The following is a 25998-nucleotide window of genomic DNA, read 5'->3' as shown; positions in this document are numbered from 1 at the left end:
CACAGGCCATGTGGACTCACGAACTAGCTCTTTGGGGCCCACTCACCTTGTGGGCTCCGCTGGCAGTGACCCATTCTCTTTGCTCTTTCACGGCAGCGAGCTTCTGGAAAATATCTGTTAAAGAAAGAACTAACTCAAAGGGAGACCCAGAGATTAAAAGAGGCAGCGGTCATGAAACCTCAGGGAGGCAGAGAAAGGAAAAATGGAAGCGCAGACCCACAAAAGGAACAACAGAGGACTGGACTGGATGTTTCATCTCTAGCAACTGCCATTAAGTCCAACTAGCATTATAAATATGAAAATATCACAAAAGCAAACTCCCCTTGTATGTAAAGTTTAAGAGACTTCTGAACCCTTTTAAAAACTTAAGGTATGGACTTAGTAGACCCTGCTCATAAACCACCCAAATCACAAAAAGAATGGAGGGCAGTCAGGGCACAAAACCTGGGAAGTTCCTGCACTGGAGAGCTGCCCTCATAGTAACTTCCCGGGCCTGGCATCTCCCCTACACATGAGAGCCAGTGTGTACCCAGCTGGCAAGTACAGGAAACCAGTTTGTCTGCATAAAGACAAAGGGCTCGAGCTGGCACCCCGAGCAGCAGGAAGCCTGTGGCCTGCCCCACCTAAAGAGACTGGAAGGGAGAGGGGAGAGAGAGGAAAGGGGGAGGTGGGGATGCAGGGACCGCAAGGTGAAGGGGTGGGTGTGGAGGGGAAGGAGGGGGCGAGGTGGGAAGAGAAACTGCTCAAGCGTCTCTAGGAAGCCAGGTGAATGACTAAGATGCCTCACACCCAGGTCAGGTGAGGTTCTCAGTTTGTTTTCTTTTTCAGGCTCTGGATAGTTCAGATGCTCTGAGATAGTTATAATTATTACCCAAACTTTAGGGGCAGAAAAAAAAACCTGAAGTCTGACATTTTCACAGAAATTGAAAGGTAGAACTCTTCACCAGATGTTGCTGTATGAAAGACTTTTTTCCTGAAACAGGTAATGCTTGCCAAAGGAGGAGCTGCCACAGGAAGACATGGGGACCTATGCTGTTGAATCCATTCGTTGGCACAAACACACACACCATGGGAATGAAACACCAGTAAGAACAGCAGGTGTCCTCTCTCCTGCTGCCAACATCACACTCGGGTCCCAGCAAGCCCACAGAATTAGCTGTGCCCCCGACGACAGTGCTTACACGTCATGTTGACCAGCTTGTCCACACAGTGCTGCTCCTCCGCGTAGCCCAGGTACTCATTGGCCACAATCTCCATGTACTGTTCGAAAGACCAACCCAACAAGCCAGTCAGGGGGCTGGCACCAAAAGGATGCAAGACACAGAGTGCAGGACTTCAGATGAGCCCCAGATGGCGCAAGAAGGTCACCAACTACTGCTCACTACTGGGCCCTGTGCACTCAAGGGCAGGATACTGGGTTTAGTGTTTCATAATTTTTCCCGAACACTCAAAACATTGAAGAAATTCTAAAAATCCCTCAAAATTCAAAATGACTTGTAATTGAGTAAGTTCATGATTTCTGTAAGGTATACGTGATAATTTGATTTCTTGGTTTTCCTGGCAGTAAATGTTTATGACATACTATATTATATATTAGTATTTTATGATATCCCAAATTGTATCCCAGTATACAAACAAAACTTAGGCATTAAGTAAGATATCTGATACCTCGCAGAAAATGTTTACAACATACTATATCATATATTAATATTTTATAATATCACCAATTGCATTTAACCAGTATGCATACAAAACTAATAGGAATTAAGTAAGATATCTGATACCTCGCAGAAAATGTTTACAACATATTATATTATATATTAATATTTTATAATACCAATTGCATTTAACCAGTATGCACACAAAACTTAGTAACAGGAATTAAGTAAGATGTCTGATCATTCCCTACTGTCAATAACTAAGAAATAGGCTCAGAGAACCACAAGGAACACAAGATCAGGAGTGAGAGATAAGAGATGAGATCCTTCACAACACACGGAAATTCATGTCAGTGCTGTCAATCTCCAATAAAACTTCTTTTTAAAAACTGAGCCTGGATCACCTTCCCAGGATTTAATGTTAATTGGACCATGCTCAGTTTTCATAGCTGTGACAGACACCAAGAGAAACAACGTGAAGGAGGAAAGACAGAAAGGATGCTCAATGCATGGCAGCAAAGAGAAGGGCAGGAAGGGGGCAGAGGCAGGCAGCTTTCCATGGCAGGCCAGGGGCCTAGTTCTTCCAGCTAGTCCCTGCCTCTCAAGGTCTCCACTAACCCCCCACATAGCACTATCGGTTGGGCATCCAGCATCAACACAAGAGTGTGTGTGTGTGTGTGTGTGTGTGTGTGTGTGTGTGTGTGTGTTGGGGAGAGGGGGGGTCATATTTCAACCATAGCATTTCCATTAGGGTTGGCCTAAGTGTCACTCAAAAGGAACTGTCCAGGGTATGAGGTCATGGGAAACCACTTGTGTGCTGGGATGGTAATACATGTCTGTCTGTAATCTCGACATTCAAGAGGCTGAAGCAGATGGTTCAGGAGTTCTAGTTGAGCCTGGGCTACATGGTGACATTATTGCTCGTATAAGGATAAGCAAGCAAAAGAAGAAATAGCAGGGTGTGTATGTATATACCTGCTACTTAGCTGCTAGAGGGGGCCGGGGCAAGAAGACTGCAAGCTTGAAGCAGCCTGGGCTTCATAGTGAGATCCATCCCCAAAGTTAAAAAAGTAAATAAATAAACATAAAGGCTTGGAGGAAGTTTGGTGGGATGCTGGCCTAGCTTTCTTAGCCCAAAAATATAAAAAAATAAAATAAAGATAAATAAATAAATATCACCTGTCTTACCATAGGTTTTGTGAGACTGGGCCGTTCCAACAATCACATGCCCAGGAAGTGTTCTGTTCTCTTTATAAGCGCAAGTTGCTGTGTAGCTAATGGATCAGCACATATAGTCCCCTGTCTCTCATTCCTCATGACATCATTTAAGATACGGTAAGACAGGAGGCTAATAAATACAGCTTGCTATAAATTCTTTTCCATGCCAAAGAAAAAAAATCCACCCTAAAATCAGGATCATTCCTTACATTATCATCAACTTAGGATGACTTAATGAAGAATGGTTATTTTATGTGGGAAAAATATCATGGTTTTATGCTTCTTCATGTGGTGAGTGAGCTGGACAGGTGACGCACATCATGGCGATGACGGTCTTTTCTGTCATCACTAACTAAAGACATTTGATTGTGAAAGCTTTTTCAGTTTATTTAAAAATGCTACAAATTAAAAAAATGTAACCTTTTACAGCACCTTTTTTAAAAAAAAATTTCAACAGACTCGGTAAACAAGGCCAATTAACAAGAACAAGGTCTTTTCCGTTGCTCCCCACCTGAAAGTGTCATGTCTTAGGGCCACAGTTATCCACCCCACCTGCTTCTGCCTGGCAGGCAGCTGACACAAGCCATGTGTTTGGTGGCTGCTTTGAGCATTAGCAGCTCATGAGTTGAGCCAGGACAAGCAAATCCCCTTCGTTTCTTAGGAAGACAAGCTGGGGAGGCATCCTCATCCCTCAGCTACCACTCAGGCTGGCCTAAGGCCAGTGTGGTATTTAATATTTAATATTTAATACTGCTCAGAACTTACCCCAGAATGTAGAGGTAAAACCAGCTACCACAGAGGCAGTCTTACCTGAGCTAGGTCTTCAATCCCACCCAATTTATGGAGTCTTTCCTGATAAAATAGAGGCAATAGAGCATATGAGAGGACAAAAGGTACATATTTTACACGGGACTCCATTACTAAGTTGTATGATTTATTATTGTTTCAAGTTCCACATTCTAACATAAACACAGAATATTAAGCATTTGTCATTTCACGGTTAAGATAAATTGTTAATGAATATAAAATTGTGTTTGTTGAGATTTAAAAAACATAAAAACAAACAAACAAAGACATTCAGTCATAACTGCAGCCTGCCTCCCGTTCCCCATGCTCTGTACTTCTTTCTACCACTAAAAAAGGAAGGAAGGAAGGAAGGAAGGAAGGAAGGAAGGAAGGAAGGAAGGAAGGAAGGAAGGAAGGAAAGAAGGAAGGAAGTTAGACTTGGGAAATGCCCAAGGCTAAAAATATGAAATCGTGGACCAGAAGAAGCAGCAGCAGCAAATGATAGATGGACAAGAAACCTCAAGCTTCAGCGCTGCAGGCTACAATGGCAACGAGGAAGAGAACATTTTGGAGAAGCCAAAATTTAAAAATAGGATGGGGTAAATGGCGCTGGGGTGCCGGGTAAGAGGACGGGCTCTTCGGAACGTGAGTCACAAGACAATGTGGTGCTGTTGTCCCCTCCTACCCAGTGGTCAAGAAACATCAAAAGAGCCCCTCCTATCGCCACCTTTTTCCTTCATTTCTAATGCAGCTACAGCTTGGAGGCCTTTAAGTTCTGCTCTCGCCTCTGACAAGCAATGTCAGAGATCCCTATGATTAGTTTAGGTGAACAACCTCGCCTTACAATCTGACTTAAATCCTCGAATCACAAATAATCCCAAGTCACTACATCTTTTAAAGTGGCTTCTCTGACCTTTTCTCCCTTTGTGGTGGTAGAAGGCTCCATGAAACATTTACCTAAGCCTCAGAATGTTAGCAGCCAAGTCTATAAACCACGTCAGTCAAGGCAGGGGGCCTGGCAGTGCATAGTTGGCTGGCTCACTGTCTTCCAATGCAAAACCTGTACATTAAGTTCAGTGTGTGAGCTCTGCAGTGTATAGACATGACAGAAGCAAGCAGGCTGGGTAGCGAGACTGATGCTTTAAGACATGAAGGTGTGGCCCTGGCAAGATGAGGTACCTGCTGCCACCCCTGCTGACCTGCGCTCCATCCCAAAGACTCACATGGTGGATGGGGAGAAACCCTTCTCGTAGGCTGTCAGCTGACTACCATATGTGTTCTGCTAAAGAAGTCCCACCACATACACAGCAAATCCATAGAAATGAAATTTTTAAAAATTAAAAAGAGAAAATACAATCATAAATATGAAGAGACCTGGACCAAGAAAGGGAGGCTTTGACTCTAAGCCCAGTGCTCCAGAACTTCGGGCAGGAGGATTCTGAATTAGAGGCCAGTCTGGCCTAAATAGTAAAATTCTGATTCAGAAAAAAAAAGCAAGGAAAAAAAATGAATGAAAGCAAAATAAAAAAGGTATTTTTATAGAGGGAAACAGAAGGAAAGGTAGCATAAGAAAGAGGATTTGTGGAAGAGAAATAAAACCTGGACAGCAGAAGGGACATTACTTCTGAAAGAAGGAAGGATAGCCGCACAATAATCCAAATATTTCCAATAACAGAGAGGAGAGAAGGATGTTCCCAGCGGCATGGCCTCTGTAAAACTCATGATGTGGTGTTCTGAGAACACAGGCAGGAGGACCGGGCATGAAGAGTGGAGCTGGCTTAGAGCTGCGCTCTGGACCCTCATACTGACTTGCCAAGAGAAGGGCAAAGTGCAATGATGGTAAGGGCTCGCTGACATTTGCCCAAGTCCGTGGTAGTAATCCCCGGCATGGCCTTGTGACTTTAGCCAAGAATTCTTGGCAACTCGAAGCATTACGCAACTGGCAGAGTACACGCTCTTCTGTTCAGGAGGCCAGCCGGGGGCAGAGGCTCAGGGAGAATCCCCTTCTATGGAAAGACTGTCAGCCAGGGACGCTAGCATAGTATGGATCACAATACCGTAAAGTAGTCACTGCGTTCTTTGCTTTAAAGAGGAGTGTAATCTACCTTCTGCCAATCAATCAAAGATAGCATAAACAAAGGCCATACGCTAAAAGCAGAGACATTGTCACCAATTTTCTCAGCAAAAAAGGGATCATCTTTTGCTGATGTCTTGTGAGCCTGAGAACAGGCTGTTCCTCCTTGAATACTCTTTAATATTCTGCATCCAGTGTTTTCATCCGAACTAAGATTTATCAGAGAGGAAAACTGGAACTAGCATTGATGAAGGGGAGCAGTCAGTACACCCTGGACCTGGCAGGAAAAGCCACACACATGCTTCCCCTTACATACACAGCTCACATAGCTTAGCAGAAGGCGACTCTGGAAAGCATGGTAGACCCAGTTCCACATCGTAACTGACGGGACCCTGGACCAGCAGGACAGAACACCCTTTGGAGGTTGCCCCGCCAGCACATGCTCAGGGTCACAGTGGCAGTAACAACACAAAGCTGGTTTAGAGTGTGTGTAAGGAAAGGTGTGGAGCCTCCCAACAGAAGATCTGCAGTGACCAAGAGCCCCAGAAAACTACAGGGAAGAGGAGGCACGTTTTGTTTTAGTGCTAAGTTTGGGCAAGTTGATGTTTGGGGCAATGAAAGCAAAGATTCTGGCTTGAGTAAGAATCTACCAATGAAAATCAGTCTACCATAAGAACCGGGGTGGTGTGAACTCCCCAAGAGTTTGGAAGGGCTCAGCATAAAACAAGATCTTTTGGAAGAAAAAAAAAAAGAAAACCAGTCTATACAAATAGAAGGCATGCTTGAAATATTAACGCAATTGAACAGAAGCAGCCATGAGGCCTCTCACCATGTGTCAGCCCAGCCAGCAGACTCCCTATTACTGAGGAACTGGTGCTGTCCTTGTCTGCCCACAGACCTACTGGCCAGAAACACCTCTAGGTGCTTCAGAAACAGTCAACTTGGAAAATTCTGCAGCTCCCTCCCTGCCTCCAAGCCAGGCTAGGAAGCTTTGAGACAGATTCCTTGGGTAGGCCATTCTTTAAAGTCTCACTGCGAAAGCACTAAGCCCTTATTCAAGGCAAACTATGGCCCTACTGTAGGGCCGAGCAGCCTCGACATTCCCTGGAAGTGTATTGGAAATGCAGAGCTGGGCTGGAGAGAGGGCTCAGTGGTTAAGAGCACTTGCAGCTCTTGCAGAGGACCCAGGCTTGGTTCCCAGCGCCCACATCAAGGTGGCTCACAACCACCTGCAGTTTCAGTTCCAGAGATCCAAGCACCTTCGTCTAGCCTTCTAGTGGGCACAGGAAGACATATAACACATACTTAGAACAGGCACAGGCACATAAATAGAAATGTATCTTTAAAAAGAAAGGTAGAATCAGGAACTTCATTTTCCAACTAGCAAACAAGAATCTATAGCTATGAGAACCATGCTGATCCCTGTGCACAGTAAAAGGCAAGAGGCTGTAAAGCAGGGGCAACACATCCAAGTAACTAGTGATAAAAAGGGGTCCCTCCCCCGAGACCAACAGAAGGGAGGATCTATGCCCCCTGGGCTCAGAGTTACCAGCTGAGAGCTGAGAAGCGATAGGATCTTGGCAGCTAACAGGCTACAGCCCTGCTGTCCCATGGGTATCTCTGGAGTCACATGGTGAGCTTCCCTCTTGTGACTGATGACTTTGTCCTAGTGAGCATCACGGCCTAAACATGCTTCAGGGTGTAGACTACCGTGCTCCTCCTTGAACTCGCATTGGCTTCAAAGGTTTGGTAGCAGTGAACACAGAGACCAGAACTGAGGCACTGAACCTGACAGATTAAGTATAAATATGCAGATGTACCAGCCTGAAAAACACTTCCTCCTCATCTTTTCAAACAGCGGGTGAGCTGTGCGCCACCTCTGGAAGGTTCTGACTTGTGAAGGAGACATTAACATACTCCATCTCGAAGAAAAGCCCACCGGGTTTTTCATTAGATTATTTTATTTTTCGTTACAAGTGAAGAAGAGCAGTCTTACTTTTTCCAACTAACCTGATAACATGGATCTCTCATTAGCAGCCTCAGGCAAATTAACACTCTCAGGAAATGAATGGACGGAGCTCGGTTAACCCACTCTCTGAAAGAAGAAAACAAAAGAGGGTGTGTTGGTGTTTAGACCATTCACGAACAGCACAAGCTATGAAGGAAAGGAAAAGCTGTGGAGGGGCCAGGCCAGTGGTCCACCTCAGCCTCATCTGGAAGAGACTGTGACTTGGCATTTTACCCTTGACCCACACTGATGCAAAACACTAGAAACCATCTTCATCTCTTGGGTTAAAGGACCCTCTGAACAAATCTGGTTCTGCAATATTTCATGGTGGCCCTAAACCAAAGCAAAGAGTTAAAGCTTCCAATACTTGGGTCCAGCTTCAGAGATGTCAGTGCCCCAGCAACCTAGTGTCCACTTGAAAATAAATTGCATGCATATACTGAGAGAACAAAAAAAAATACTGCGAGATAAAGTTTCACTCTGTAGCTCAGGCTGGCCTTGAACTTAAGATCTCAGAATGCTGGAGGCTGAGGAGGAGAAAAAGGATGAGGAGGAGGAGGAGGAAGAGGAGGAGGAGGAGGAGGAGGAGGAGGAGGAGGAGGACAAGGACGAGGAGGACGAAGAGGAAGAGGAAGAGGAGGAAGAAGAGGAGGAAGAGGAGGAAGAGGAGTTCAAGGCCAGCCATGCCTAACAAGAATCCTTCACCGTCCTATTATCACAACATTTTGAAGTCAGGCACAGTGGTAGACACTGAAGAGCCCAAAGCTTGGAAGGATCCAGAGTTTAAGGTCACCCTTGGCTACAGATTGAGTTTGAGGCCAGCCTGGACTACACTGAGACCCCTTCAGAACAATAACAACGGAAGTAAGGCGGCAGCAGCCCATCACCATTCTGGTTAGCATAGAGGAAGACAACAGAAGCTTCCCTGGGTGTCCCCACCCCCTGCCCCTGCCGAACATCTCCTCTGTTGAGTCAGGCTGGGCCTCAGAGAGGACCTGCTCCACCCTCAGCCATCGTGATGCAGCTAAAGCTGGTAGTAAATGTGCTAGAACATTAAAAGTGCCTTCCTTGCTTCCGCCTTGTTTTTCCAGTTCCCCAACAGCACCCAGCCTCCTCAGAATGAAAGCCTCACAGTCCACCCTCTGGCCCACCGGGCTCTGCAGGTTCTGTTTTCTCACAGGCCTCTAGGCTCACCTCCTGCCATAGCCCCTGGTTTCCCTTCCAGCCATGTGACAGATTGTCTATGAGCCAGGGCCTAAGGGGCCTCCCGATGGCAGTTTCCTGTGGCTCTCCAGCCCAAGACCCTCATAACCAATCACAGACCACGCTGAGTGAAGAAGTTACTAGTACACAGCCCGGTCCCTCCTGAGGTGAAGAAGGCTGCTAAGCGCTGCCCTGCTATTGGCAGCCGCCATTTTGCACAGAAAGCAGATCCAGCCCGTTGGCGCATGCTGCATTCTGGCCTGCAAGCTAGTCCGACAATAATCGTTCATGGTGCCTGAATTAACGAAAGCCTGAAACACAAAGGGTCTGAAACTTAGCCCTTAGCCGAGGGAAATGGGGAAATAGCGGGAACTATTTCAGACTCCAGTAACAACGCCATTCGCCTGGCTGTGCAAAAAAAAACAGTACCACGATGCTGGAGATCCCCCTGCCACATGGAACACTCAGCCAAGCTGAAGACCCAGGCCAACTGTCCCTGGCTTGCCCTAAACCTATTCTTAGGCTCTAGAGATAAGATTCAGGTTTGTCTCTTCTAGAGCATTTGAAGAGTTCAACTCTTGCCCTAAAAGCTGAGGGAACCAGTCACAGTGACATCTGTGGAGGCTGCACCAGGCATCCCCATTCCCTGGCAACACCACTCGCCGTTCCTCCATCTGGAGAGACAGAGGCTGGCAGGAAAGTAGACCCATTGTTTTATTCCTGGAATGTCTGCATGCTCCCTGCACCGGGCACACAGGCGCAGAAGGAAAGACTCACGATCACCACTCACTGGGAATTTACTCTTACAACCTCCAGCAAGGCAACTGGCAGCTGCCCACTGCCACTACCAACAATAGCAGGGCCCTCTCCAAAGCGGTCACTTTATCGGTGACCTGTGGGCCATGGGGCACCAGTCTCTTTGGAGAAATAAAAACAGGACTCAAACAATCCCTGAGCTTCCTGAGAAGCAGAACTCTCCAAGCACAGACCTGTCTGTCATCCAGGTGCTTGGGAAGTGAAACAGGAGGATTATAAACTTGGGGTACAGAGCAAGCTCGAAGATAGCCCGGGCAATTTAGTGACACTCTCTCAAAATAAGAAGCAAAAGAGGACTCAGGAAAGAACACATGTGAACTAAGCATGAAAATGACAGAATAAGACCAATTACTACTTTGCTTGTTAAATTAAAGAGCAGGTTTTTAAGTAGGGTGTAGGCTGTAGTTCAGTGTAGTGCTTTTGCCACGGCTGTAGGAGCCAGCCATGATAAGCTAAATATGAACAGATCACCCAAAGGAAGTTCTTTACTTCCAACCATCATCACCTGCCAGAGTAGGACTCAGCCATGATAAAGTTAACGGAGGCCTGAGTCTCAGCAGTTTACCCTGAAGCAATACCTGGTTGCAGGAAGAACCACAAACTGAGATTACCCAAGCACCACCCAAGAACAGACCATCCAAAGGAAATGCCTAACGTTCCAACCACTGTAGATAGGATCACCTGCCAGCACACACTCACCAGGACACCCCTAGACAAATGTCAGCCAATCGAGGGTCCTGAACCTCAGAAACCCCCACCTTTACTACTACAAAAACCCAAGTCTAACTGAGTTCGGGGCTCTTCGTTTATTCCAGTACATTGGACATGTGGAGAGACCGAGTTTGCAAACTCGCATAAAATAAAGGCTCTTTGTTTTTACATACTGGACTCCGTCTTCTTGTCAGTTTTTGGGGAACTTCGCGGATTTTGGCATAACCACGGCACTGTGGCTTATCAAACTTCAGACTCCCCACTGGTGAAAACATGGAAAAGTCTAGACCACCTGCAAAAATGTGATAACTCTAATCCTCTTCCTTTGCAGAGGGTACAGGGCAAAGGCTGGCAGTTCAAAGACCCTCCCACTTCCCCAGGGCAGGAATGGTGACTGGCGACAGCTGCAACAGCCATGGGCCACCAGATGCTACTGAATGCCAACAGCATTTCAGTATCTAATGGCGGGGGGGGGGGGAGGGCAGGATCTGTACTATAGACATGTGCACAGTATTCTTCCAGTCAGCCATGGCCAGTCTTCACAGGAAAGACCGGGACCTTCCTGTGGATTTTTCCACATTAAAATACATGTCAAAAGGTCTCTTCTGGTTTTCTCCTTATTCCTCAAGAAAATGAACTAAAATTGCAATGTTGACTTTAATTTTCATCCTTAATGGAGCCTAACCAAATGAAGGGATCCAGAATAGTCCGAGTTGAAAGTTCTGTTCCAGGCAAATCACATTTGTTTTGTTTTGCTTTGCAGTTTTGGGACGGCAGCCCAAGGCTATTAATATTTCTCCGAGCTATTTCTCAGAGCTATTACCCTGCTATTGTAAATAGGATTCCTGATGCCTGAGTCCCTGCGTTTTGCCCCTCGAGAATGACCTCAGGAGGAGACCTTCCTTGGCTCCTGGCCTGGAACCCCAAGGAGGACGGAAGGGCCACAGGGATGCAGTCCCAGCTCTGCAGGGAATTTCATGCACCTCTCTGCCCACCCAGAGTCCAGGGAACCAGGAAACACGGGACTGAGCATCGCTGGAGAACTACACAGAAAACAGGCGCAGATAGAGAGCAGCGTCCTCGCTTGGCCGCCTCACTCATAAAGGCCCCCTTCACTTGGGTTCCGCACCTTTACGGGTGAAAGCACTCCAGATACCTTTACCATGGGAACAGGACATGCGTCCTTGGACGCAGCCCTGGAAAGTCATGTGTCTGCGATGACACTGTTTCCCTGGAGGCTCGCTCAACATGGCAGCCACACAGGTGTAAATTCATGAGCGGGCAACTATTTAATCTCTCTGGTGACAGAACCCATGCCACTGCTGACAGGGACTATTAATATACTCAGTCTGCTCGTCCAAGACATCACTTTCTGCCATCAGTGTCAAAAGAGAAGGAAAAGGTCACTGCACATACAGTGTTTGAACAGAAAAAAGGCAGGTGGGCTTCTATTTCTTTCTCAGAGGAAGAAATTAGTATGCGCCATGAGGGCTCCAAACGCAGGCAGCCATGAGCCGAAAACACACAAGTGTCTATCTGGAGAGGCTACTGCCCAGACCTGCCTTAGCAGGTTCATCTCATGAACGCTGTTCTCGTGCTACGGCATGGCTTTGCTTTCCACAACACACACCAAAAGCGAAGTCCACCTTCCAAAATAAATATCTTCACTCTTAGGATGGCCCTCTTTTCTTTCTGGATGAATGGAAAAGCGAATTCACATCGAAAAAGACCCAAAACTTAACAGAAACAAGAACACATGGCCGTCTGGAATCCCCGCTGAATCCTCTCTCGCTTCTCCATGCCCCTTGCTCATCCTCTGTGTTACCCACGAGCCGAGCCCATAACATCTAGCCAGGAAGAAACCATGGGGTTTGGGGGGCATGGCACCCAGGCCGAGAAGTCTAAAATACTTCCTTCTACCTGATGGGCATCTCACGTTTGTCACATGTCCCAGAAGCCTGGTTCTGAGTGGACTTGGAGGCCGGCAGAGGCCAGGCCTGAGCCTGTGCTCAACTGGGGCCCCTGTGAAGGACGTGGAACAGAAGCCCAGATTGCAGATCTGTCAAGCGGAGATGGCAAAGAACAACCAGGACCACGGTTCATTAGGGCAGGATGCTATTTTGGGATAGTTAGGGGAGGCTCCCTTGTAAGATTAGCTCCCCACGAACTGAGGGCAGGAGCTTTGCGTAAGCTTGTGTCAGAACAGCCGAAAAGCCTGCAGCCCAGGCCCTGGGGTTTAGAGATAGCAGGGGGAGGAAACAGAAGCTGTGGGCGGATAGAAGGCAGCAGGCGGAGCTCAAGGACCTGCAGAACAGGAGTCCAGCCTTTGGATGTTTTTAGTCTAGGAAGGTACTAGAAGGCTTTGAGCAAAGGACTCACTCGAGCTGATTGAGATTTTGAAAGGATCCTTCCAGAAGCCGTGCTGAGAAGGGAGTAAAGAAAAACCACATGGAGAAAGCAGGGGAACGCAGATAGCTTACTATGACCCTGCAAGGCAGAAGCGCCAGCAATCTGACTGGCTCAGGAGAGAGTGAGGACTAAAGCTGCCCCAAAAGTCCTGTCTTAAGGAATGATGCCTTTAAATGACAAAGCAGGAAGAATCTGACCACTGACATGTGAAACAGGGGGATTTACAGCAAGGAAGCCACTAGGAGCCAGGCCAACAGGGGAGATGAAACAGGGGCGTGGAGAGACTGCTGAAGTCAGCCCTGGTGGCCAAGGTGTATAACCACAGCACTTGGGACGCTGAGGCAGGGTCAGGAGTTCAAGGTTAGCCTGAGTTACAAAATGAGACCCTGGAAAAGAGGGAGGAGAGAAGAAGGAGAGGGAAGGAAAAGAAAAGAGGGGGAGAGAGGGAGAGGAAGTGGGGAGAGATGACCTTTAAGCTGTGATAATGTGGCTCCCAGGATGGGACTCTTATTCATTGCCTGGCTCTCGAGAACTCATGGAGGCTGCAAGCACATCTGTCACGCACAGAGATGATGATCCTGGCCAGGTTATGGCTGCTTTGTGCAGTGATCTGTTGGCCAAGGACAAGCAGTTCTTCCCTGGGAAGGCGGAGCAATTCTCTTCCTGCCTGTCAGGCTTCTCCAGGATGAGAAGCCACAGCGCACAGAAGAAAGAGCACAGTACCAACGAGATGCTTTTCCCTGGTGCCAAATTCAGTCCATCACCCTTCATTAAGTGTGCTCATCAAACAAAGAAAGAAACTGGGGGATGAATGAGGCACGGGACAGGAGGGCCAGCCCACACTCTGCTGAGACCCTCTTTGAGTTCCAGCCTTCTCTCATCGACCCCATGGCACCAGCTTGGCATTCTTAGGGTCCTCTCCATCCCCATAATTGTTATGCCTTTTGTGCATGTGCGTGTGCATACACGTGACTGCATGTGTGTTCATGCACTCGTGTGTGTATGTGCATGTGTGCATGTATGTGTGTGTAATTGTATATGCATATGTGTGTGCATACCTGTATATGCATGTGTTCATGCATGTGTGGGGTCATGCATGCATCAGAAACATGTGTGTGTACACTTTTAATGTGTAGGGAAAACTTTAAGTCATGTTGTATGAGAACTAACAATGTAAGAAAGCCATGTATAGTAGTACACACCTGTCACTTGGGAGGCTAAGACAGAGGATCATGAATTTGAGACTAGTCTGGGCTACATATACACAGCAAGACCTTCTCAACAAGCCAAGGGCTGGGGATGGAGCCCGGTCATAGAGCGCTTGTCTAGCCTGTATAAAGTCTTTGGGTTCCATTCCTAACAGTGAAAAAGAAGTAAGAGCTGCATATTTGTTCCAAGACAGTAGCAATAAAAAACAACTTCAGTACAAAAGTGTGGGAATAAAAGACCAGGATTTTGGTCTCCAGAAGGTTAGTGTATGCTAACGAAGAAGAGAGCCCAGGGTCATGAGAATGAAGAAGACTGAGGCAAGCTATGTGATGGGGTCAGAACGAGTCAGGCCCACAGACAAGCAGGGTGCTATGCTTCAGATAAGCCAGGAGCACGGCAGAAACTCAGAGGTTAGAGAGAAATGGGAAGGTCACTCTGACCCTCTTGAGCACAGGGATACAGTTGGTAGCATCAACAGAAGAGACTGACAAGCTGGGGTGTGGCTTAGCAACAGGACACACACTCACCACGTGTGGTCCTGGTTCGTCACCAGCACCACAGAGCAAACGAAAGAGGCCAAGAAGGAGTAAGAGATTCTTGAGAAGAACAGGGCATTCGCAGGTTCCAAGCACAGAAAGCCGCAAGCCTGAGACCTGGGGTGAAGTTCTGCACCAGCTGCAGACTGCGCCCTGTGACCAGGAAGAAAACCACAGGCCTCTTCACAGGATGGTAAGGGAAGATTACACCATGAGCATCTGTCTGTTGATTCGATGTGTGCCAAGAACTTCAAACCATAAAGAGATCCTTACTGTGTGCTGGCATGTGGTTCTCTCACTCTGATGAGCCTACACAGCCCAAGAGGAGCACCAGGAGATCAAAATGAAAAGTGTCCTTTACACCACGAGCTGGCGGGCTCTAGTGTCAACACGGACAACACAAGTCCTCCTGTTCACCGAATACACATTACCCATTTTGGCTAGGGACATTCAGAACATTCCCAGGACACTTTATATAGCAATTTCCTTATGATTATAATTTTAGTTTTATAATCTTTATTCTTTGGAAGTCAAATTTCAATAAGAAAAAGAGAGAGTCAGTCTTTGCAAGGGAAAAGTCCTTGATGAGGCTATCCAATCCCAAGTGGTTAGTTTGTCCTAAACTTGTATACAAAGGGGTAACAGTAAGCATGCCCAGAAGAGTACAGTGCACATGTGTCTGCGCGCGCGCGCGTGTGTGTGTGTGTGTGTGTGTGTGTGTGTGTGCAACAATAACAATCACAGAAGTAAAGGTCATGGACTTGAAAGGGGTGTAGAAGAGTTGGAAAAAAGGAGTGGACATGATATAAATATAATACTCATGTATAAAATTCTCAAAAATTAAAAGTTTAAATTAAAAAAAAAAGGTGGTCATGGGTTGGTCAGATATATTCTAGCACACAGAAGTCTCTCTAGTATATAAGCATATGGCCATAAAAAATATGCTACTGTTTCCTTTTCAATGTGTTTCAAATTTGTGGCAAATACTAAGGGAAACTTGATGTAAAATGATAACAATAAGGATGACAACTTGTCTGTTTGGGGGAAGTAAAGGGTATTTTTGGTCAAATAGTCCTAGTAAATGAATTGGACAAGTCTAAGTAAAACCAGAATATCTGGGTTCTATTCACCTCCACATAGCCATATGCAAGGAAGAGAAGCTTTCTTCATTATTCTAGAATAACGATGCCAGGAACAGGCCAGATAAATGAACTCACTTTGAAATAACATCAAATTTAGTAACCATGCCTAACACAGAATGCATTCTAATATTGCTGGCAAAAAAGCATATTATATTTAGTAAAATTGCCGTATGACATGACCTGACATCCTTTAACTCATGTTTGGCTTAGAGAGCATCCTGAGATTCCTTTCTGTAAGTGTATTAGAAGGACTTGTCCTTTCTCTCAGTCTCCTCAGTCTTTGACATTCCACATACAGCTCTTAGAGTCCCATCTTGTCAACCTCAGATGCCAGTGTCCCAATCCTACCACAGATTTGTGCATCAAATTCTACCAGTTCAAAACCAGTTTCAACAACTTCATGAAGTCCTCCATCTCCAGCCCCATGTGCCAGGTCATTTCATGAGCTCATTATACCACATTATAATATAGAAGTTACGTATCAGTGAAACACAGACCAACAGCAAGCAGGCACACAGAGGGGCAATGTAGGCGGTCAAGAATCTGTCGATATTGTGACAACCGTTACCCCTGCACATTCTCATAACAGCTTGGTTTTAGATACCAGGCAGATGAGATAAATGTATTTCTCATATCACACCCTACTACAGAAAAATCATGGTAGGGCAGAAAGAAAGGTAGGATGTTCTTCGGCATGTGGACACACATCCAAAGCAGCCTACCTCGCGTCCAGGCAGTACTTCCTTGTGGTAGTACTGTGAAAGACTTGCAGGCTTACCCTAGCTGACTCTGGTTAACAAGCTTAGTTGCAGAATGGGGAATAACCACAGGCCAGTCTTAGAAGAACCTCGAGAGCAGGTGTCTGAGCATGTGGATTGGGAAGAACACAGCTAGGGGGTGCAAAAAGGAAGAGAAATGGTACTGACTGGGCAGAAAGGAAGGGAATCAGCAGGAGCCTGATCCACAGTCAAGCCCAATTCATAATTTATTATGCTTTCAGGGTGAAATTGATATCCCAGTCCTGTCAACAACCAGAATTGGGCCAACGTCTAAAGTCCCCACCTACCAATCTCATCCAGTCTTAGTTGTCTAACTGGAAATGATAAAAATCTATGTTTCCTCTTGTATGAGAATATGGGCAATTGTTTTGTTGAGGAAGAAAGGACCACACAACATTCACCTGAGTATTTTCTCCATCTTCCTTCTCCTCGGTTGCCTCATCTCTTCTTGGGAAAAGGTAGATGCTCACCAATCTGAGTAAGCTGAATCTCTGCCTTTCAGTACATTAACCCTGATGTCCTCAAAGAAGGGGGCAAAGAAGCCACACAAAAGAGCTCTGAGATGTAATTATTCTATAGATATAAGGTAAGAGGAGGAGAAAGTCCTGCAATCTTAACAGAATTAGATGAGGTGAGGGACAACGGGAACCTCGATACTTAATCCACCCTTTACCCAACCTCTGATTTCAGAAGCAAACTGAACACAGACATTTATAGTACCCCAGAATGACACAGCTTTTAAAACCTGACATCCTAAGTTCTTTCTCATGTTGCAAAGGAAGAGGGGCTTAGCATCCTCTCTCCAGAGCTGCTCCCATTACAAACCAGAAAAGTATGTGTGGTCTAAGATTCCCCATCAATCACCCATACTGGGACATGAGCACTGGAGGTGCATGCTCTTCTTTCTTTCTTCAAAGCCCAGGCTGAGGGAGCCCATTTAATTGGTCCCTGTGTCAACTGCCAAGGTGTAGCACAAAGGGTGCTGCCATGTCATCCGCAGTGTTAATCAATGTCTCTTTATAAGGACTACACCATAAATCTTCCTTGAGCATCCAGACTCAAAACGAGCACATTAAAGAAAATAGTGTTTTCCCCCATTTTACCTGTCATCAAATTCAGCTCAATTCAGAACCCAACAAGTGATTCTAGGGAGCACACACAGCAATGACTCACCTATCCCTGTTCACATAGCCTTTCTCTGCGCTTTACATACACATATATAATTAATAATTTCTTTTAATTATTGAGATTTTAAAATAATTATACTATTTCTATCTCCCATTTCTTTCCTTCAAGCCCCTCCCATGGACCACCCCACCCCAACCCCCTGCTCTCTTTCAAATTTATGGCTTCTTTTTCTTTAGTTATTATTATGTGTTTGTGTGTCCATATGCTAAATACAAACACACATATATGTAATAGCAATAGAAGAAAAATAAATAAGCCAGTGTGTGTATATATGTATACATTGTGGCTTATTATATTCCTAAATACTGCCGTTGCACTGTGTTTCCTGTAGACTACTGTAAAGCGCATTCTCCGTACAGGATCCAGGAAACACACCTTGGGTAGCGCCTGTCTTTGGGCCACACCCTTACCTGCATATGAGTCTGTTTCTCACCAGAGCCGTAAAGATCTCCTGAAATAACTCATGCTGTGGGTGTTTGCTGAAATTCCTCTCATTCTTGTAGTTTATACTGAGATGGAAAAAAACAGGAAAATGATTTATAATAAACATTATTTGGGCTAACAATGTTAGCAATGAGAACAAGGGTCATCTACATGGAGACCAAATATTGAGAGTCTTAAGGTCAGCATATTAGGAAGGGCAGGCGACAGCTGTTAGTGGAGACTAATGGTAAAGTTGATAATAAAGACCGCGCTCAGGAGCTGATGGCTGAGCTGGTAAAGGAGTTTTCTGAGCAAGTCCAGGGACCTCAGTTCCATTCTTGGGCCCACATAAAAGTAGGAGAGAACCACAAAGCTGTCCTCTGAACTCTACATGTGCACTGGGACTCATGAGATCACACACACACACACACACACACACACACACACGTATGTGTGCACACATGCACAAATGCACACTAAAATGTAAAAAAAAGGGCTACTTTTAAGATTAAGGCCAAATAAAGTAAAATTACATGCACAGCACTTTAAAGGTAAGTTCTCTGCTACGTGTCATGGCATCTGCCTTAGGGGACTTTCTATACCATTGAACTGTACAGTGCTCTGAGGCAAGGTAAGGACTGTAATGGTTTCTTGTATAAGATCACTGGTAAATTGAATATGCAACAAGACACTTTTAGTTTCATAAGTGAAAAACATGAACCCATGAAATGTCATATGGTTTTTCCCGAAACTGATCAAGTTCCTAAAATGCCGGAGAAACGAGCTAAACCAAACAAGCAAACGATCGTCCCAGAATATCCATGCTGACACTTGATGCCATTCAATATGTACATGGCTCTGACCAGCAAATGACCTGAACACAATGTCACACTGAAAGCCAGCTCCCAGGAAGGGAGTGGCCCACAAGAATGTAAGCTTCTAGAAGGTCTACACGGCAACAGAATGAAACACAGACTAACACTCTTTGGTTAAGCCATGATAGTCTCTGCGATTGAGAAGCTCAGATTTTAAACTACCATCTTTAAAAAATGACCTCTCCCCCCCCTCTCTCTCACACACACACACACACATATCTCTTTCTCACACACATCATCTGTGTGTGTGTGTGCGCGTGCACGTGTGTACGTGTGTGTGTGTGTTATATGTATAAGGTAGAAGTTAGTTCTCATCCCAGGGATTGATCTCTGGCTGTAAAATTTGGTGGCAATCTCCTTTACCCACTGAGCCATAGTGCCAACCCAACTAACATCTTCTTTAGCTGCCACATCTGTTCACAGCAACAAATTCTTTTACACCTTTTCATCACTAGATAGATAGAGACACAACAAAACCTAAGACCAAGCTTGGAACTAGACTGACCCACCCATATAGACATCTTGGAGCAAGTTCTTCAGCTGGCAACTGTTGACCTCCGGGTCAGTAAGATGTCCTGAACTCCCCGGACAGGTCCACCTTTGTCTGTCTGTTCAACTCGTTGCTTGGGCTATCCCCTCCCCACAGGAACACTTTCCATGTAGACTAAAATTACCAAGCTAAGAATACTCAGACTTTAAATTTTCCCTTCTGTGATCCATTTAAATAAGCATACTTGGCTAGGCCTCTGACAGCGAGGAGGATTTCTCACCTGAAATTTTCAAGTTCAACGGCTTCTGTGGACTCATGCCAATGACCACGGGCTCTGTGTCCCCCCGCCTTGATGGCAGCCTCAGACTTCGTCATGCTATTTGGGGCACTATCAAAGTTAATGGCTGGAAGCTACAGAGATGGAAACAAAGAGTTCATGGCCGTTAGGGTTCATTCCACATGTGATAGAACAAGTCACAGAATAGGAAAGGGGGAGGGGAGGGCCAAAGGAGTGAAGGTTTTCCCACTAGACCAAAAATTGAGAAGACAGTTTTGTAAGTGGGGAGGAGGTTCCCAAGATTTTAACATCTTTAACTTGAACATTTACTTGCTGGCTTGGGCCCTTTCCACACTAATGGCATCACATGCCATAGCTCACTGGTGTGTAGAGTCTGTCTGTCTCACAATACTGCCATGAGCAGGAAACTGTGCACTTTTGTTCAGTAATATTTCCCAGGGCACGTAGGGATACAGGTTTGGGGTGAACCTGGCCGGGAGAGATTTCCAAAGCGTCTTGTGGGCTGTAGAGATGCAGCTGGAGCATTTCTGGATCCAGAGAACCCACACTGCTTGGAAGAGTGTCCCCTGTCTGCATTCCCCAGTGACCACCTGTTCACCAGGTGTCACACAGGAACAGGAAGAACCCATCACCGCTCTCGGCTGGAACAGTGATACTGATGACGCTGATTGGAATGTCTGAGAACCATAACGAAATCAGTGTGTTCATCATACCCAGAATGCATCTGTGCTGCTGCTCACAAGATCAACCAGGTTGTTCCATCAGTCATCGGGACTCACACACCAATGGTGGCTATGGTTGATACAGCCTTAAGATTTGTCTTTGGTACAATACATAAACTTGGGTATAACAAAGTGTGAACTAAATATGTCCCATAATCAGTTAGTAAACATGAAGTAAACAAAGCACAATAAAGGATCCATTTCCAGCAAATTATTACATTGTACACAATTACAACTGTAGAAGATACGTTACAGAAACCCATAGACAACCACCGTTTCCTTATGTGGGTGGCTTTCCTCACTTCCTGAAAGGCTGTCAAAAGGGAAGTGCATGACGAAAGTGTTGCTGCTTAGTAGTTAGCGCCCAAGGTGTCTCCTTAGCTTCTAGCCTCAGCTGAATTTTCAAAACAGTGACAGAAAACATTCTATGTATAAAAACTACCTGTGTATATCAGCTCAGGCACCCAGTCGATGCCCCTTGTGAGCAAGTGACCAAAAGAAACCAAGCAGGCGATATTTGGTGATGAAGCTGCACTCGCTATCAGGTTCTGTGGGTTTGAGTCGGCCGTTAGCTAGCAGCGTGACCTTGGTGGGTTTATTTAATCTCTGTGTACACCGGTTTCCATGTCATTGAGGCAGAAGTAATAATAGCAGTGCGTAACTCTGGGTTATGAGGGTGAGGCCGGTTAGTGTTTACACGGGACTTGCTGTGTGCAGGCTCAGCTCCATCTGCTTTATAAACTCTCTTACGAGCCTTGTCATCACCGCCAGGAGTTCACTAAGTAAATATATTTGTCCTTACAAGTTAGGTGATTCCCAAATGTGGGCTTCTAAACCAAAAGACATTAGACATGAAGTCATGGCAACAAGTTCACATTTCTAGTAGACAAGAACTGTCATAACACACACACACACATCTAGGCATAAAGAATTTCAAAGCCCTTTGCCATTGACAAAACTCCTAGAATATTGTCTACAAGAGAGAAGGTAGCAGGCACATAGCAAATATATCTAAGCCACTCAAAGGAAAGGGAGGGAAGTACCCCCCCACACACACACACACAGACAGAGACTGGGAGGCTGCTAGTGCTAAGAATCAACTCGGAGAGTAGCAAGAGGCAAGCTGTACTTGGTAGCTACATTTGCAAAGCCCGGGTACTTGATAATGAAAGGTTTGATACAATCCTCTACTTCAGATGAAAGCAACACTAGTTCAGAATCCGCAGCAGTTCCCCTACCCCTGCCACCCCCTTCCCAGTACTGGCCCTAGGTGCACTGTTTCAGACAAGCCCAGGGCTAGTGACAGGGCCCAGGTTATAGCCTGCTCAGGCCTTGAGAACAGAGTGGACCTCGTTCACTGCCCTTACCACAGTCAAGTATACTGCCTAGCCCGAACCTCCACCACCTCCCAGAATTCAGTCGCCCTGAAAATGGAGTCCCATCTGCCTGTTCTTATGTTCCTAGTACATCACACAAAGCTAACAAATAGCAGCTATTCAAGTGTGAAGCGGTTGGATAAATGCCTGCTTTGCCACCAGCCAACTCTGCCATGGGGTTAGTCATCTGAAAGAAGTTCACCCGGTCCATGAACCTGATGAAGACACATGGAATACTAGACATGGAGAGAAGTCCTGGATGTGTAGCAATCAGGGGGGTCACAGGGCAGAGTACAAGGAACTTGAAGCTACTGCATGGGCTTGAGAAACATTCTTCACAGTTAGTGCCCAGGGCTTGTTATGGCAGAAAATAAAGAGCCAATGGTCATGTCCCAAAATCTGCCAAGCAGAGGGAGTCCCACACAAGACCAGTTCTGAGGTGACAGATCAGGACGGGCAGTCAAGGCAGTGAGCAAACTGCCACAGCGCAACTCAGCAACAGGGTAGGCGGCCTGGCTCCTTGGAGAATCAAAGAAAGGACGTTCACTTCTCAGCAGCTCTGCCCAAATCACGGGATGTAATTTTTTTCCTGGAATTTCTAATAAGTGATTATCACAGCCCATTTGTAAACAAAAAACAAATGAACAAAAGATATGAATTTTTTTTTAAAAAAATGCCTATCAGCAGGATTCTGAGACGTGGACCCGACTCACAAATATCCCTCCGAAACGGACCATGGGACATCTGAGAAGCAAGTATGTCCCTACATGCATATGCTGTTGGGGGTTTCTTACTCTGACTCTCCCAGCCCTGATTTTAACTTATGATAAACTTCCATATAGTGTATATCTTTATGTGCTCTTACATTCTTCCTGGGACAAGCAGGGGACAGGGGAATTTCTGAGCTGTCCTTCTAGAACCCTCTGTGTCACACACGTATCTACATTGTTTTAGGAAAGGCAAACAGAGCTCAGAGTAGCTCTTGTTATCAGGATGACAGAGGCAGGGAGTTTTCACAAGAGAATGAGGCACAGAACGTGGGAAGCTTAGGCGCCTTCCTCCAACTGAGGCTAGTCACTGCATGCCCTCATGGCTCTCTGCTTTCTAAGTGATTCAAGTATTTTAAATATGGATTATTTATATACGAAAACTTAGCAAAAAAAAAGATATGAACTTGTTAGATATATGACTGAGAATTCCAAGTAGGCAAAAAAAAAAAAAGGAAAAGGAAATCATTAAATTAACTTTGATCAACCCTGCCAGGTAGGAACAAGGGAGTGGGAAGATGGAGTCAGAATAGACCTGGCCATTGTGAACGTCAACATTGAAGGCTTTGAGCCCCAACCAAATCCAGAAACACTGTAGGCATTTCTTTTGCCTTGTCAGGAAGGTGGGGGGCTCAGGGGGTGTGGGGAGGGTGGGGGATGTTCGTGCACAAGGTGACCCAACTCCCAGGTCACAGTTCAACTTAGGAAAAATGACCACAAACTTGTGGAAAAGATAAAACAGTGGGTCAGAGGCAAAGTCAAAATTGCTGACAAGGGGATGGAACTTATCTGGACCAGAAGACTCTCCATGGGGACGGAGCTCCAGCTTGGGAAGGCAGCTGAGTGGGGAGGAGGGGGCAGTAGATTTGGGACTAAGGAATAGGACAGAAATCACAGGAAAAAGAGGTGGAGGAGAAAAGGCCAGGCAATAGTAGGCTGGGACGCTGTGGTCACACTGGAAGATGTACAGAGGGGGAAATGGGATCTATGACAAAGTCATAGTCAGGGTCCTTTCCTTCCTCTCCAAGAAGAATGGATGTGATCTGGGGCAGTTGGTGGTGGGGGTTCAAAAGCAGTGAGCTGTGAGTGAGCTAGAGATAAGTAACTTCCGAAACATGCCGATAAGAGGAATCTCGGGGGTCTTGGAGCATAAAGGACACAGAGGAAAGAGCTCAGAGCAAAGCTATTTTAAGGACACTTTGACTCATTCAAGCTATTTTCAACTCTAAGTTGATTTTCTAGTTCATCGAGAGGCATCTCCATGGCTAGGGCACACAGCGCAAGGCTAGGGGTGTCTGGTTACAGATTGTATCCCATGCACAGACTCTTATCTGGAGATGGTCATTTCTCCGTGCCTCAGCTTTCCCATGTATGAAAGTGGATGTTTCAAGTATGAAGAAGGTAAAAGTGCAGCCAAGGCACCAGTGGGGAGCAAGTATTCCCTAAACACGAACTGTCTTATCTGCTCTTCAGATGCCACCAAATCTTGAGGAAGTCATTCTCTAGAATGACATGGTTCTCTGGTACGTTTGGATGGTACAAGATAAAGCATCATAGCCGCATTGCCAACCTTATGAACTCTTACACAGCCTTCGGAGGCAAAAGACCAGGGCTCAAACCCATCCCTACCACTGGATCTGCTGCTGCCATTTTTAGGACTGCTAGGTTGTTTCAACACTATCTATTCTCATGATTTCCCAAGGTCTTCTAGAAGCAATGCTAAAAAGTCAAGTTAGAGACAAACCAGGAGTGTCATTTCCTCCTTGACTAATGAAAGCGTAGAAGTGCTACCACCAATAGCCCAGACCTCATTCCCCCATTGGTGGGGTACAATTTGAGAAGCACCAGGGGGCATTTTTATGAAAGAGAAGGATGGCAGGGTACAGAGAGGATTAAGCTGTGGTAAGCTGGGCTTTGGAGAGTAAATTTCCTTGAAGCTCCGCAAAAGGTAAACATTGGTATTTGATGATGGAACCGGCTGTTTACAGACTGAAGAGTTCAAGTTCTGCTGGGTAGGATACATAGGGACAAGCAGAGGAATGAAAAGGCCACAGATGCCAACTCTTGGCAGAGCCTGACCAAGCGGAGAGGAGCAGCCAGAGGGAGCAAGGAAAGCTATGGAAGAACAAAGGGAGTGTAAGCAAGGGTGTGCAAGGGACGCTTTCAGAAACACGCGGGGTTTGTTCTCAAGTTGCAGCCTTTGAAAACGCTACCTGCTGTTTGCTCGACTGAACGTTCAAAAGGCAGCGAAGTCTTTTAAGGTCTGAATAGTCCCTAGGAGAAAGAACAGCACAGTGTTAGCCCACAGAAAGATCCGGGCGAACAAGGTCACATTACCAAGATGGCACAACCCCTTGGAAGCCTGCCTCTGAAGGTAAGTGCCTGCATGTCAACCATTTCTTTCCAGACTCTAGAATGGGCTGAGTGTTTGAGCAAACGCTGCAACTCGGCAGTCAATTTTCTCAGGAAGCATTAAACCCATTCAACACTGCTACCCCCAGTGGATGACTGGAGAACGCTGTGTTACCTGGTGGTGGTCCCTTGCTGCTTTTTATCGGCTGATTTCTCTGTGATCTTCACCTTTTTGTCTTGATCAGGCATTGTAAAACATCAATGCCTCAGAATCAACATCGCATTCCTTGCAAAGTAAATAAAAAGAGACATCTTTTAGTTGGGTTATGTGATCCAAAGGGTTCTCAGTTAAAACAGACAGAATTCATCCATGATGTCTATTAGCACATGTAAAAGTTAATCACCGCAAGTAGTAAAATGAATGTTATTGACTCTTTCCCTTCAAAAGGTCTTTCTTAGATAGATTTAGGCCACGTCATCAGCCTGTATTTTCTGACATATGCTTGATTATAACTATTCTGGACAATTTTTCACAAATATTATTCTGTATGTCAGTTAAAGAGCCCTCTTTGGGACTTACGAAGTGTGCCGACTAACAAATACTTGAAGCTTAGTTGACAGTAATTTTATGCAGCCTCACTTGTCTTTCTCGAAGTATTCTGAATTACACAGCATGGGCTCACAGGGGTCCTCACCTACTCTGGGTCGCGTCCCCAAGTGTCTCTGAGAAAGCCACACCCACTCACAAGTAAGCAGTCAGTGTCCCCATGTTGCCGTACTTCCAGAATTCTTTATGAAGTTTTTTCACTTCGTTTTTTTGTTAATGTTTTAAAGACAAGGTCTCACTAGCTATCTCTGGATGTCCTAGAACTTGCTATGTAGACCAGGCTGGCTTGATCTCATGGCAGCTCTACCGCCTCCACCTTCCTAGTGCAGGGATTATAGATATGTGTTATCA

General features: G+C 45.8%; 1 protein-coding gene across 1 annotated transcript in view; it reads right to left on the bottom strand.

Moving 5' to 3' along the window:
• Positions 1–25998, bottom strand: part of Nek10 (NIMA related kinase 10) — a 178869-nt gene that overhangs the window by 141243 nt on the left and 11628 nt on the right. The window contains exons 2-9 of the mRNA XM_075988619.1: positions 25216–25326; positions 24902–24962; positions 19806–19936; positions 18148–18246; positions 7747–7831; positions 3687–3728; positions 1182–1260; positions 47–114 (exon numbers count right to left, since the gene is read on the bottom strand). Coding sequence (XP_075844734.1) covers positions 47–114; positions 1182–1260; positions 3687–3728; positions 7747–7831; positions 18148–18246; positions 19806–19936; positions 24902–24962; positions 25216–25289 — 639 coding nt within the window. The 5' untranslated portion in view covers positions 25290–25326. The remainder of the gene's footprint in view (positions 1–46; positions 115–1181; positions 1261–3686; positions 3729–7746; positions 7832–18147; positions 18247–19805; positions 19937–24901; positions 24963–25215; positions 25327–25998) is intronic.

The sequence above is a fragment of the Microtus pennsylvanicus genome, chromosome 10 (assembly GCF_037038515.1).
Source record: "Microtus pennsylvanicus isolate mMicPen1 chromosome 10, mMicPen1.hap1, whole genome shotgun sequence".
In the NCBI taxonomy this organism is placed as follows: Eukaryota; Metazoa; Chordata; class Mammalia; order Rodentia; family Cricetidae; genus Microtus; species Microtus pennsylvanicus.
Note: the sequence above shows the minus strand (reverse complement) of the source record. Positions and strands in the feature narration are given on the sequence as shown.